Below are 15,485 nucleotides of genomic sequence, written 5' to 3'. Positions count from 1 at the left end.
CCAAGGACACTACAACCGTCATAAATATGACTGTTGCCAAGCGTTTGAATTTTATTTATTTTATTAATGGGACTTATATCCCGCCCTATCTCCTGAAGGACTCAGGGCGGCTAACAACTTTTGTTATTTTGATCATGTGACCGTGAGAATGCTGCAATGGTTGTAAGTGTGAAAAGCGGTCCTATGTCACTTTTTTCAGTGGCGTTGTAACTTTGAACGGTCACCAAACGAACTGTTGTAACTCGAGGGCTACCTGTATTACCGGGTAAATGTTACAAGATGTCATTTTTCGTTCCCTGGGATGAACTTGTCAGTAAATCCCACCGCCTTTCCTTTCCTTTCCTTTCCTTTCCATTCCGTTCCAAGAGGGCGCCTTAGACAAAGGACCGCCTCACAAACCTCTGACCCAACCTGCGTATTGCACAACCACACACGGTGTGAGACAAGCCCCGTTCCGCAGAAAGGAAGAATTCAAAGCTTCGACGGGAGAGGAGGCGGCAGCGGCAGCTCCGGTGGTCACGTGACTCGGCGTCCATGTGACTCGGCGGCGGCGGCAGCGGAGCGAGCGGGAAACGTTGGCAGATTCGGCCGAGTAGTCATGGCCGGGCCGGTTGTTTCCTTCCTTCCCCGTCGCGGCTTTCCTCGTTTCTTGCTGCTCTTACCCCGGCTGCTCTTGCCGCTGCTCATCTTCCTCCTGCTCCCCTCCTGGGGCCGGGGTGGTCGTTACGACCCGACCTGGGAGTCTCTGGACTCCCGGCCGCTTCCGCCCTGGTTCGATGAAGCCAAGTTTGGGATTTTCATCCACTGGGGTGTTTTTTCCGTGCCCAGCTTCGGCAGCGAGTGGTTTTGGTGAGGTTCCCGTCTGCCAGCTCTGCCCTGCCCTTTCTCTTGACCTCTCTGTTTCTATTCCCCCGCCTCGGATCCTGGGGAACCCGCAGCGAGCCGTGTGTGATTTAGGATTCTTGTCAGCTGTGAAGCGGCCATGAGTCTCTCTCAATCGCATTGCAAAATTTTTTTCCCCCTTGGTGTAATGTGAGAATCCTTGCTAACATCAAAGAGCCTTGGTGGAGCAGTGGGCTAATGCCTCCTTAAGTAACACCAGCTGCCTGCAATTAGTGCAGGTTCGCATCCCACCAGGCTCAAGGTTGACTCAGCCTTCCATGGTAGGTAAAATGAGGACCCAGATTGTTGGGGGCAATTAAGCTGACTTTGTAATAATGCCGCTTGGGGGGTGTATGAAAGCCCTAATAAGCAGCCATATACATAGAATGAAGGCTACTGCTAAGCTTGTAAGCCGCCCTGAGTCTTCGTCTTCTGAGAAGGGCGGGGTATAAATGGAAATTAAAAAAAAAAGTACTTCCCATTTTTACTCCTGACCCGAGGCACTCTAGTCTTGTCTGTCTGGATGTTTAGAAATCGTGGGTGTTGCTGAATACTTTACAGATTCAGGGAGAGGCACCCGTAGGCATTAAATTGTCTATCCCCGTTTGAAAATCTTGAATAGCACAATTTTCCTTCATCCTTTACTCCCCCCCACCCCTAACATTCTCAGCTGATTTCATTATTCTTGGGCCTTTGGAGAATTGTGTCCTTGTTACTTCTCGTTACGCAGCTTCTGTTTTTATTTCTGTTTTTAAATAAACGGTTTGTCTACGTGTGCACGTTAGGCAGTTCTCATGTATGCAGAAACGCCTGCTTTCACATAATTTTGCTGCTGTACTCATAAGGATAAACAACAGCATTGATTTTTTAAGTGTAGTTTATGGGTAAAGTTTAAGATGTGAATAACTCACTATGAGCCCTGGAAGTAGAAAAAAGAGTAGAGCTGGAGGTCAAGCCAGGAAGTAGAAACTATTAACAAACCATGCTCTGCTTGCCTGGAAGGATTTTCCTATCCAAAGGGCTTTATTCCCTGCTGTTAATTGACCTGCCACTTTTCTCTCAAATATGCATCGTTTAAATCAGCAGTCATGTCCATTTCTTTTGTACTTTTATTTCCTAGAGGAATCAACTGTTATAGCAGATTGGCTCTACATGGGGTATGCACAATATTCTGATCCAGAATGCAGGGGCCCACACAGTTTGCAGTGCATCGATATTTATCCATATAAGACTATTGAATGATTCATTTCGAGAGTGCATTTTGAGACTATCAGAAAAAATATTTTAAAATACTGGTTCTGCACTTGCATAAAAGCTGCTCATATAGTAGGACATTCAACATATGTGTAAGAATTTGTTTCAGTCTATCTTTGTTAGTCCTTCTGTCATTGTATGCAGATACATGGGATGTTGTTCCTTTGCAGGTGGTATTGGCAACAGAAAAAGAAAGAGCCTTATGTAACTTTTATGAAGAATAACTACCAACCTGGATTCACTTATGAAGAGTTTGGCCCTATGTTTACAGCTGAGTTCTTTGATGCCAACCAGTGGGCAGATATTCTGAGTGCTTCAGGTGCCAAATACGTTGTCTTGACTTCAAAACATCATGAAGGTAAAGTGACCATAGTTCTTTTGGATCTCAGTGGCTCAGTTTAGTTATTTTACCAGATGAAATGCTTGGGTGAGATATCCTTATTATATTCTAAATAAAAGGAAAAAGATGGCTGAAAGTAATGTTATGATGCTAAGCCATGATGATGATGATGATGATGCAGTAGAAGAAGCCAGGCAGCAGCAGGTAGCAGAAGTAGCTAGCCGTATCTTAGAAGCCAAGTTGGCTCTGGTTGTTGCTTGGATACAGAATTACTTGAAAATCTCAAAAGTCAAAACATTTCATGGAAGACAGCAATGGCAAGTCATTTCTATAACCCAGCCAAAAAGGATTTGAGTTCAGTCTAGAGGTATCTTTACCTCCTTTTATAGAAAAAGCCAGAAGGGCTTGGTTTATGTGATAATCTGTAAAGGATGCAGTTGTATGTCATGCTGGGCCCTAAATAAGCATATTGTGTGGCTTAGTATGGTGTATTAATAATGTCACTTATATCTTACACTTTGTCCTAGGACACTACAGAGAAGATTGAAATAATATAGGACAAGCAATCCTGTCTCATCTAGTGATAACTTGTATCAGTATACAAATTTAGATCATCTTGTTGAAGATGCCTTATATAATGCATAGTCTCATTAGTCTCACATCAGGAGATAACAGTGGCAAACAAAAATGCAAAATAGGTTTCCAGAATATATAGTGTACATATCCAAAATAATTCATTCCTAACCGTTTTCTTTCTTTGACCAGGTTTTACTCTGTGGGGGTCCAAATATTCTTGGGCTTGGAACAGTGTTGATATAGGACCGAAACGGGACCTTGTGAAGGAGTTAGCTACATCCATTAGAAACCGGACAAGGTTACATTTTGGGCTATATCACTCACTGTATGAATGGTTCCACCCTCTCTTCCGTGATGATGCTGCTAGCAAATTCAAGAAACAACAGTTTCCAAATGGCAAAACTCTTCCAGAGCTTTATGAGATTGTGACGCGATATCAGCCAGAGATTCTGTGGTCAGATGGCGATGGGAATGCTCCTGATACTTACTGGAATAGCACTGCCTTCCTAGCATGGCTTTATAATGACAGGTATGTGTTGTTTTCGTATTGCAATAGTGCATTTTGCCTAAATATTTAGAAGGAAATTGTGCCCTAATCATAATACATTGTATTATTGATTGCTTTAAACTGCAGTCCTGGTTCACATTGCTCCCTTATTTTTAAATAGTACTACGATTAAGGTATTGCTTCTAAAATAATTAATTGGATTCTATGATCTAAAACAATATCTTGATAGAAAGAAAAAAAATAAATATATATTTTTGTATGTCACTTAGGAGTATTTCTTGTGCCCATCCAATCACAGCCAGCTTTGGAGAAAGTCTGGCCTTTTTGTCACACAGCTGCCACATAATTTAATTTCTGAGTTACTTGCATAGATTATGCTGTTAGCAATAGGTTAGAACAGCTTCCCTGGGTTTTATATTAACAATAGTTTTTGGCCTCAGTTGAACCCTCATCCTCCCAGCCATTAAACTTTCTTTCAGAATGCCATACCATTTATTTTGTTGCTGGTTTGTAGTTTTATGTGTTGCATTTTATTACTGTGGCATTTTTATTACTGTTCTTCTAGCTTATTATCTTAGTTTTATTATTATTTTTTCATTATTTCTTTATTTGGAATTTTCTGTTCTCAATCTGTGGTGGCCAAAGAAATTAAGGTACAGGATGAATTAACAGTTTAATGCAGGGGTGTCAAACTGCCGGCCCGCAGGCCGGACGCATCATCCAGAAGCCACACCCACCCCATTGCCGGCAGTGGCAAAACTCCTGATACGTTGTGCGACGTCATGTGACGTCGCGAGTTTGACATGTCTGCTTTAATGCATACGGTAACTCTTTTTTTCCTCCAGCCTACTTAAAGTCAGAGATTTAATCCAGAGCCTGTTGGGAACTACTGCCTAAATACATCATAAGGTTGCAATTCCAGCATTTCAGCTTTCTGCCTTCCACAAACATTGTTCTTTGTATTTGTTCTTTATATTTGCAAAGATTTGCCATTCCACTGTGTTCTTATTCTTTGTATTTGCAAAGATTTGCAGTTCCACTGTGTTCGTTATGTTTAGATTTACTGTTTTATCTCTGATTTGGTATTGTGTTTAAAACATTTGCAATGTACTTAAAAGCAGGCCTCCCAAAAATCAAGTATCAGACAATCAAGAGAACTGACACTTCTTCAAAATTGATGGAGAAGTAATGGATTTAAAACTGGCATTTCTAAAATTCTAACCCAGGAATGCATAGTTGCTTTTGTTTTCTGGAAATGTGTCAGAATGGGAGTATATTACTTGACAGAGGTTTCAGAATGGCAAATTGCAAGTGTTAAGTTCTTCTGTGTCCTTTGTTAAAGTAAATCGTACGATTAGGGTTAAATGTACTTTGAGGATTTTCAATCTGGAAACTTCATGTGTGTGAGAAGCTTGCACTAAGTTACAGCCATCTGCTAAAATGATGTCACGGGGTCAGAGCACAGTGTTGCAGTGTCATTTTGCAAGTTCCACCTCTTAGGGAAGGTGTGCAACAACACAACCCGTGTATAGAAAAGGAGTATGGCTTGTATCACCATGTAAGGCTGCTTGTGTCATTTTGGTCCCTCTTTCCCCCACAGACATCACTGCTCTGCTCTGAAGGACCACTAGCAAGGAAGAAAGAATTAGACTATAGCAGTCATGTCAGGCATTTATTGTTTTAAGATTCTGAAAATCAGAATGGAAGAAAAATTAATCTGATGTGTGCATAGTCAGAAAACAAATAATATTAATTTAATTTAATTTAATTTATTAATATTTCTATACCGCCCTTCTCCCGAAGGACTCAGGGCGGTGTACAGGGCAAGAATAAAACACAAAGCTACAAAAATTAAAAAGTAATTAAATACATGCCCATAAAAAACAATAAATACATTAATAAAACCCCAATAAAATGATAGTAAAAACCCCACCAATCCCCCCTCAGGCCAGGCCGGCTTGTTCTAACAGGTATGTTTTCAGATCGCGGCGAAAGGAGCGAAGATCGGGCGCCGTCCGGAGCTCAACCGGTAACTGGTTCCATAGCTCCGGGGCGCCCACAGAGAAAGACCTCCCCCTGGGGGCCACCAATCTACATTCTCTGACCGGTGGCACCCTGAGGAGGCCCTCTCTGTGGGAACGCACAGGGAGGGCCTCCTCCTCTGAATAGGAACAGTTTTAAGATTTTATCTAATTGATAAAAATATAATTACAGTGAAACCTTGATTTTCCAAGATCTCAGTACAACAGACTTCGCATGCAAGTGACACTATACCAGTTTGTGTCACTTGTGTGATAACATCATTTAAATAATGCAGATTATGTTACTTCTATTAGTTGGTATCAAAGAAATGACATCATTTGCAGCATAATAGTGTTCTCTTTGATAAGATGGGCAGCGTATAAATGCAGGTAGTCCCTGGGTTGCGATTGTGTAACTGTTTAAAGTTGCAGGGGCGCTGAATGAATAGAACTTACGACCGGTGCTTGGAATTCTGGCCATCATAACATCCCAGTGGATACGTGATTGCTACTTCATATATTCTGGCCTGCTTCCCACAAAGTCAGTGGGGGAGCTGGTAGGGAGTCACAATCACATGAGGCCCCCGCTTAATGACCTGTGTGGTCCTCAGGTTATGACGGCAAACGGGAATGCCAGGATTGCAATCACTAAGTTTCAGGATTGCACAATGTTGTGCTTTACAACTGCATTGCTTAGCAATGGAAATTCTGGCCCCAATCACCATTGTAACCTGAGGAGACAGACCTGACCTGACATTTGGGAATAATGGACCTATTCTTTTAGTTCAGTTGAAGAAACTTTCACGATATCCTGCTTTTCCTCTCAAATAAAATAAATTTATTTCTTATATTCAGTGAAGAAACATCCCTGCAGTTTTGAGTTGGCACAATGTGTTTTAATTTTTTCAGCCCTGTTAAGGAAACAGTTGTAACAAATGATCGCTGGGGAGCTGGCACAATATGCAAACACGGAGGTTATTTCACTTGTGCAGATCGATACAGCCCTAAACATCTTTTGCCCCGTAAGTGGGAGAACTGTATGACAATTGACAAAAGGTCTTGGGGATACCGAAGGAATGCACAATTAAGTGATTATCTGACTATTGAAGATCTCATAAAGGTAAGTCAAGTCAAAGTGGTACCTGTAATTGTATGGGGACTAATAATTCTTATTTTTTCAGAAAATATTAATAGCTTATTTCAAAAATGTAACTATTTATTGTTGTTGTTGTTGTTAGTTGCGAAGTTGTGTCCGACCCATCGCGACCCTATGGACAATGTTCCTCCAGGCCTTCCTGTCCTCTACCATCTTCTGGAGTCCATTTAAGCTCACGCCTACTGCTTCAGTGACTCCATCCAGCCACCTCATTCTCTGTCGTCCCTTTCTTCTATTGCCCTCAATCTTTCCCAGCATTAGGCTCTTCTCCAGTGAATCCTTCCTTCTCATTAGGTGGCCAAAGTATTTGAGTTTTAGCTTCAGGATCTGGCCTTCTAAAGAGCAGTCAGGGTTGATCTCCTCTAGGACTGACCGGTTTGATCGCCTTGCAGTCCAAGGGACTCGCAGGAGTCTTCTCCAGCACCATAGTTCAAAGGCTTCAATTCTTTGGCGCTCAGCCTTTCTTATGGTCCAGCTTTCACTGCCATACATTGCAACTGGGAAGACCATTGCCTTGACTATACGCACTTTTGTTGACAGGGTGATATCTCTACTTTTTAGTGTGCTGTCTAGATTTGACATGGCTTTCCTCCCAAGGAGCAAGCGTCTTTTAATTTCTTGGCTACAGTCCCCATCTGCAGTGATCTTGGAGCCCAGGAAAATAAAATCTGTCACTACCTCCATTTCTTCCCCGTCTATTTGCCAGGAATTGAGAGGACCGGATGCCATGATCTTGGTTTTCTTAATGTTTAGTTTCAACCCAAGTTTTGCACTCTCCTTCTTCACTCGCAACAAGAGGCTCTTTAGTTCCTCTTCACTTTCTGCCATTAGAGTGGTATCATCTGCAACTATTTATTGTTAGAATAACTAATTAACAGAACACCTCACTATCCTAATGCATATCCTGTACATAGGTCAGGAAGCAATAGTATGGACAGAATATGGTGAAGTAGACTGGCTGTAGGTTGGTAAAGGAGTAAGACAAGGCTGTATCTTCTCCCCTTATTTATCAAACCAATATGCTGAATACATATTAAGGATAATTAGGTTGGAAGAAAATGAATATGGTTTTACAATTGGAGGAAGATGTATCGCTAATCTGCCCCAAGTTGATGATACTATTCTGATAGGTGAAAACACAAAGGATCTGCAAGCTCTAGTAATAAAAATCAAGAGCACAGTGGAAAAATGGGACTAAAATTAAAGATGACATGTATAGAACCAGCCTTAGAACAGACAATGAAGAGAGTGGATACCTTCCGCCTTTTAGGATCAATTATCAACTGTTCCAGAACTAGCAGAAATAAGTCACATATTTGCATTTGGTAGAGTAGCAATGAAGACCTCAGAAAATATATTCATATGCTGCTAGAATGTGTCTATATCTACAGTTATCAGACTTAAAATATTAATAGCTTATTTAATACTGGTGCAGGCCGTGTTTTTTTTCTGTAAGAAATGAAGGCTTCTATGGAAGTGAAAATTATAATTTAAAGAAATAGGCTAGAAGGAGTATTGATATTTTTGAATTTTGGTATTGTAAAAGACTTAAAAATTCTGTGGTTTGCGAAGAGAACAAATGAATGGATCATCATAAACACGAATCTAGAGTTTCCAGTTGAGGCACAAATCACAGCCTCAGATTGATAGTTATTCAAGATCGAGCCCTTATAGATGTCCATAATGTTGGAATAGCAGGACAACTAGCAGTAAGGTGGATGGATTCATTTTCAGCAGTGGCTTCACCATTGGAAGGCCTGAATGAGTAGATTGAGGACAAATTATCTTGAATAAAATCTATGTGGTCAATAAGAGTCAACACTGATTATAAATTAATTTATAAACTAATTAAACCCTACAATTTGTTATCCTAGATTTTGCAAAAAGTACTTAAATGGGAATATTTCCTATCTTTTCATTCCCTTCTCATCTTTCCAATTTCACTCCACATTTTATTCTTTCTGTTTTGGTTTGTTTCTTTGATTTGTATCAGAAATTTTGCAAATACAGGATGCAGGTACTATACAATCTAACTTTGAATCATTCTCTTATAGATATCACATTACAAAACTTATGCCAGAATATCATGTGATTGGTTTCCTCAAATATAAACGGAAGCAAGAATATATTCAGTCAGTTTTTGCTAGCCAATTCCCAAAGAGCATCCAGATCCATTCAAAATCCTGATCTTTTAAATCCATCATGCCCTAGATTTACTGTATATGTACAAACATTGCACTAAACCATAAATCATGGTACAAAAATTACAATCTGTAGGTTCATAAAATCTAACCAAGTAAGCATAAATTGGCTTAGCTCAATGTGTGATCTGGCCTGCATCATCTCTGTTTGTATAAAGTTCTATGGTTTAAGATGTTGTATTAGAAATTTATTTTATGTTCACTCATCAGGTCAATTCCCATAAGAAATGAAGTTCTCTCAACGAAAGCCCTGAGCAATTTGGCAGTACTAGAAGAAACTTCATAATCCTGAATATGTTATTCAGTAACTTCATAATTTCATACTTAGAAAGAAGTTATACAGATGCTTAAAAATAATAGGTTTTTACCAGTTTACTCTTTTATGAATTCAGTAGATTTAAACAGCTCATAGAGATGGGAACTTTGCAGATGTAATCTGCAAGTAATCTGCTATATGTGTATCCTTAGAACATACACCTGATTTTCAGTCAAATGAGCAAAAGGAAACACCAGGAACTTGATCTATTAGGAAGATGAACAGAGCTGGCCAATGCCACACATAGGGCAAAGGTACAATGTAAAGTACAGAGCAGGCTGTTGATGAGCTCATGAATAAGAAGTTTGTGGGGATTTATAGAATTGGCAACTCCACTTGAATAGTTCTACTTTGCTTCATCCTACAGCAGTGCACTGGCAGCATTATAACAGAAATAATACCTATTTAGGCCGGAAAAACTCATACAGATGTTTTGAATTTTAGAATATTGTTAATTTTCCTAAATTGTTTCAGCAACTTGTAGAGACAGTAGCATGTGGAGGAAATCTTTTGGTGAATATTGGGCCCACCCATGATGGCCGCATTCCTATTGTATTTGAAGAGCGTCTGAAGCAAATGGGGACTTGGTTGGCATTGAACGGTGAAGCTATTTTCAGCACTAAAACTTGGAGAGCCCAAAATGATAGTATAACACCAGGAGTCTGGTGAGTTTATGAGATCAGTGATCTGGACAATATTAAAGTAACTAACTAGTCTTAAACATGTTTAAACTGAAAAAGATTTACTTGTGAGTAACCTGGGCCTTATGCTGTAATCATATGTGTAGGGTTAAAATTGTGTATGATTTGCACCTGAATTTTTATATTTAGGTGGCTGCAGAAGAGGGAGGAAACTAAAATAGATGCTCAGCTGAAGATGAGCAGTTACAATTTCCTATTCACATTTGGTTTGGCTATGAACATAGATAAAACTTGTTGCTCAACTTTTCATCAGTTGCAGATAAGTTTTTTTTTAAAAAAAATCTCTCAGAAATAAGAATGTATTGGGCAGCAATGATTAGATACAAAGCTGCATTTAAAATTAATTGAATTAAAAGGAAACATGAATTTATTTGTTTCAGTGTTAGATTTAATGGCAGAAGTGAAAGATTTATACATGTAGATGTTTCCAGCAGAATTTGAAAGAAGTAGATATAAGGGGAAAGGATACTATTTATTCTGATCCAAATTAATCACTTCCTGAGACTGCTATTTGCTTCGAGAAAAACCTTCGTGCGATTTCAAAATGTGCTTCCTTCCTGATGGAAGATAACAACCCTAGATTGCTATAATATATTCCAGAATACGCCCTGGCTCCCATTACCTCCAATCTGCTACTTATTAGGAGTTTAGTACGTATACATCAGTCTCGGTGTTATTGGCATTTTGAAAAACTATAAGCTTTTAAAGAACATTTCTTCACAAAAAATTATGCAATTTTAGAACACTTAATGATCAAGTATTGGTAGACTATTAGTTTATTCGTTTGTGGAAATAATCCTCACAAAACTCAATCGTCATTTCATTCTCTCTTCCCACATCAGCTGTCCTATTTGGGATAACAAGCAGGGCAGCGGTCTACTGTTTTTTGCCTCTAGACCAGGGGTGTCAAACTGCCAGCCCAGCGGCCGGCCGTGTCACACGGAAGCCGCACCCACCCCATTGCTGGCAATGGCAAAACTGTTCCAGTACATTGCCCAATGTCACGTGACGTTGCGAGTTTGACGTGTCTGCTCTAGATTTTCCTTTTCCTTAAAAGACCAAAGTATCATAATTGTTCCTGGCAAGCGACTTAATTTTTAAAATATCTGCTAATAGTTTTATTACTGTTAATTCTCAGAGGTCTTGGAAAGATTTTTATTCTGAAAGACTGAAGATACATAATAGAATACAATATCTCTATCAGGTACACATTCAAACCAAAAAACAACATTCTGTATGCCATTTTCCTTGAGTGGCCATCTTCAGGAACTCTAACGCTGGGTGAACCAAAAGCTATTCTTGGGCAAACAAAGGTAAGCAATTCAGATTATAGCTGAAAACATCAGAAAATGCCGCTAAGCAGCCTCCTTGCAAACTGTATAGATCATATTGATTCACTAACTCTTCCAATGAATAAGGATTGTTATGTCTATCTTTTGGGGGTTTTGTGAGCATGGACTTTTAAGATTGTTTTTACTGCTGCTTAGGTGGAACTATGGAGAAATAGTTAGCTTTAGTATACAGAACATGCTATGTCACACTGGACTATGTATGTACCACAACAAACTCTGATCCTTCAGTAAATCAGAAACATCTGATAATTGATGCAACTGCCCATCTCTATCACCATGTCCTATTCCACCCCCAAATTTCCTTTCAGGAATCTAACTGGGAAACTATAATGTGTAATAAGTTTCAGTAACCAAATAGCCTAGCCATGATTGGTTTCATATCCCTGAGATGAAGACCATAACAGCACAGGGTAGCAATAACAAGTTCACATGATGGCTTCTTTGAACTATTATTAACCAAACTTGCCAAAACAAATTTTACCTCAGTGGAAGAAAGTCTAAGGACTGCAGCCTCCTAGATCTTTATTTGGATATGTAATTCAGTAATCTCTGCATGAAACTTAAGTCACAACCAGGCAAATGTGCATAACACTGCAAAATTTATATAATGGTATTTATTTACTTAATATGCTATGTGGAAGGCTGATGAAAAAAAACAGAGTTTTAGGCTGTCAAATCAAGGTAGCCGTTAGCCTACTACTGCCACTGTGGCTGAGCATGGTATATGGACAGAAATCCTTACTTTTAGTTCCTGGTTTGATTTTGTGGCTCAATGTCTATGGAGATTCTCCATCATCCAGATCATAGTTGCCCCACAGGCGCTTTCTTTCGAAAGGCAACTGGACTTTCTTGTTTGGCTTGAAGACATTTTGCTTCTCACTCAAGATGCTTCTTCAGTTCTGACTGAAAGGTGGAGAATGGAAGGATTTATATTCCTTGCAATCATGTGGCCGTTAGCCCTCTTTCTGAGAGTTGTTGAAGCCACTTGGGAGGTTTATTTGTGCCTTCAAGGTCACCTAAATCCTTTAGTCTGCAATTCTGCACCCTTCAGTCAGAACTGAAGAAGCTTCTTCAAGCAAAGCAAGAAAGTTCACTTGCCTTTTGAAAGAAAGCACCTTTGGGACAACCATGACCTGGTTGACTGAGAATCTTCATAGACATTTAGCTATCTACTTTGTGATGAACACCCTTCGAATGGTGTGGGAGTTTGAACGGATTTCCAGCAACAACAACAAAATTTGCAGACCACAGGATTGAATACCAATTAACATATTTCTAGTTTAAATTGTACTTCAAATAAACCATGATTTTGTGTAATCCATGAAAGCAGCTAATTTATTTCTTCTTATGACACATGAATCCATTTTTGTATTTGCAAAGCTTTCTTCCTACTTTCCTCCCATTTATAATAGCTTTTTAAAATTTCAGGTGAGGCTAATAGGATATGAAGAATCGTTGCCCTGGATTTCTATGGGAGAAAAAGGAATGATAGTGGCTGCACCTCTGTTATCTTTCAATAAATTTCCCTATCAGTGGGCCTGGACTCTAGAACTTACTAATGCACAATAGTGACAGAATCTTGCTCTGCTGAATTTTGGTAACTGGAGAAATAAGGATAGATTTAAAATAGAAAATAGTTCATGCACTTAATACTTTTAAAGCAAAGTTGATGGAGGAATGCAGATAGCAATCACAAAACTGAATAGGATAAAGTAAGTAAATGGATATTCTTCATTGAATGCTGAGGTATTGAAATGATAGATGTAACAGGAGTGTTGAAATTTATAATGTTAAATATAGCTGTTAATACAATCTTGATTTGTGAAACAGAATTCAGTGAATACGTTATCAGGGAAGGGAGTTTCAGAATTTTTTTTAAAATTGGAGCTTTAATCTTTCCCCTAACAATATGCTTTTATGTTAACTATTTTGACTACCTCATAGGATTCCAAAGAGATTAGAAAATTGTCTACTGGCACTTAGGGCCTAGTTTTGAGGAGATAAAAGTGATCTAGTGTTCTGTATTTGTTCTTAGAAGTACTAGATAACAAACAATTTAAAAAGTTATAGTATATATCAGGGGTAGGCAACCTCGGCTCTTTTATGACTCATGGACTTCAACTTCCAGAATTCCTGAGCCAGCTATGCTGGCTCAGGATTTCTGGGAGTTGAAGTCCATAAATCATAAAAGAGCCAAGGTTGCCTACCCCTGGGTATATATGTTTAAAGCCCTGCATGGGATGAATGCAGGCTACTTGGACCGCCCTGATGGGACTGGCCTGCCTCACCTGTGCCAGCAGAGCGGGTATACTACGGATCCCATCAGCCAAAGCCATGGCTCCTGCCCTCTGAACATCCTACTCCCTGAGGTGAGATTGGCTTCCGCCCTCCTGATTTAGAGCCTTAAGACCTGGCTCTGCCAGCTGGCATGGAGACCCAATGAGGAAGCTTCACACTGGATCTGGTTGACTAATTAAAACCTAATCCCAGCTCTCCCCATGCATCTGGCCCCCTCCTTTGCCATCTTGTCTTAATAGTTTTATCTGTTGTGTTATTTTATAATTGATTATTTTAATGTTTTTAAAATGTTTTATGTTGTAATTGTCAGATATGAGTGGCAAATAAACTTAATAATAAATAAATATGCAGTGGTTATATAAATTCCTGTTAAAGACAGCCCTGTTAAAATGCCAGGTTTTTATGATGCAAAGAAATCAGACCAAGATAACTTACTTCAGAATTTTTCCCCACCTTTAATATAACATATAAGCTGTACAATTCAATTAAAAAGCAGACTGAAATCTTGGGGGGGGAATAAAAATCTTACAATAACATGGTTGCATAAGGGTGCACACCCTCTTATAAGTAGTGATGCGGCTATGTTCATAATTAACCAATCATATTCAAACTGATTAAATACATGGGGCTTCCCTTGAAGACCACTCGGAGGCTCCAACTGGTACAGAATGCGGCTGCGAGAGTTGTCTTGGGAGTTTCCCGGTGCTCCCATGTTACACCCTTGCTCCGCGAGCTGCATTGGCTACCAGTTGTCTTCCGGGTGAGGTTCAAGGTCCTGGTTATGATCTTTAAGTCCTTACATGGCATGGGTCCGGGTTACCTCAGGGACCACCTGCTGCCGGCGTCAACTTCCCTCCGCCCAGTACGTGCCCACAGAGAGGGCCTCCTCAGGGTGCCACCGATCAGAGAATGCCGACTGGTGGCCCCCAGGGGGAGGGCCTTCTCTGTGGGCGCTCCGGCATTATGGAACCAACTGCCGGTGGAGCTCCGGATGACATCAGACCTCCGAACCTTCCGTCGCGGCCTGAAGACCCATTTGTTTGAATTAGCTGGTCTGGCCTGATGGGGGATTATGGGTTTTTTAAATTGGTGTTCTTAGTATTGTATTATTGTTTTTTAACTGGGCATTGGTTTAATTTCTTTTTAACTTTTGTATCGTTATTTATATATGCCCTGTGAACCGCCCTGAGTCCCTAGGGAGAAGGGCGGTATACAAATCAAATAAAAAACTAAAAAAAAAACCCTAAAAAACTAAAACTAAATAGTAGTACAGTTGCCATTAAAGTGACTGATCAGGCCCATTTTCAACTGTTCTAGTAGGATTTTTTGACATTTATTCAGTTTCCTCTTACAGCAAAAGCCATGTTGCTTAAACAAAGTATTAGTTTAAAGGTGTGCACACTTATGCAACCACATTATTGTTTTTTATTTTTTCCCCCCTGAAAGATTTCAGTTTTTCAATTGAATTGTACAGCTTATGTTTCTACGAAAATTGGAAAAAATTCTGAAGTAAATTATCTTGGTCTGATTTCCCCCCAAAAAACCTGGCATTTTAATAGGGCTGTATAGAGTTTCTATGTGCACTCTATTTCCAAGGGGCCTAGTTCATACTTTAAAATACATAGGTTATTGCCATTGAAAATAAGATTTTCATTTTAATGTTTATAATATATTTCTGTGCAGAGCATCACTAGTGAAATTGTCTAAAGACAACTTCAAAATAAATTCACGTTTGAGATTTAGCTACTGTTACCTTGTATTGTTACATTAGATCTTTTATTATTTGTATTAACTGATTAAACTGCAGCTTTGCAACTATCTGATGTTTCACTTTACATTCAAAGAACTAAACAATAAATTCCTAAACAATAAATTCCTAA

At 39.5% G+C, this 15,485-nt stretch overlaps 1 protein-coding gene across 1 annotated transcript; it reads left to right on the top strand.

Annotated features, from left to right (window-relative positions):
- The first annotated feature begins 573 nt into the window (after positions 1-573).
- On the top strand, positions 574-15,473 carry FUCA2 (alpha-L-fucosidase 2). The gene is made up of 7 exons (XM_081312581.1): positions 574-849; positions 2,307-2,494; positions 3,242-3,581; positions 6,491-6,701; positions 9,729-9,919; positions 11,160-11,268; positions 12,736-15,473. The coding sequence occupies exons 1-7, from the start codon at positions 599-601 to the stop codon at positions 12,874-12,876; spliced, it is 1,431 nt and encodes a 476-aa protein (XP_081168707.1). The 5' UTR covers positions 574-598; the 3' UTR covers positions 12,877-15,473.
- Positions 15,474-15,485: the final 12 nt, after the last annotated feature.

Source organism: Vipera berus (assembly GCF_964194415.1).
Source record: "Vipera berus genome assembly, chromosome: 1".
Taxonomy (NCBI): Eukaryota; Metazoa; Chordata; class Lepidosauria; order Squamata; family Viperidae; genus Vipera; species Vipera berus.
This window is presented reverse-complemented; position numbering and strand designations above follow the sequence as displayed.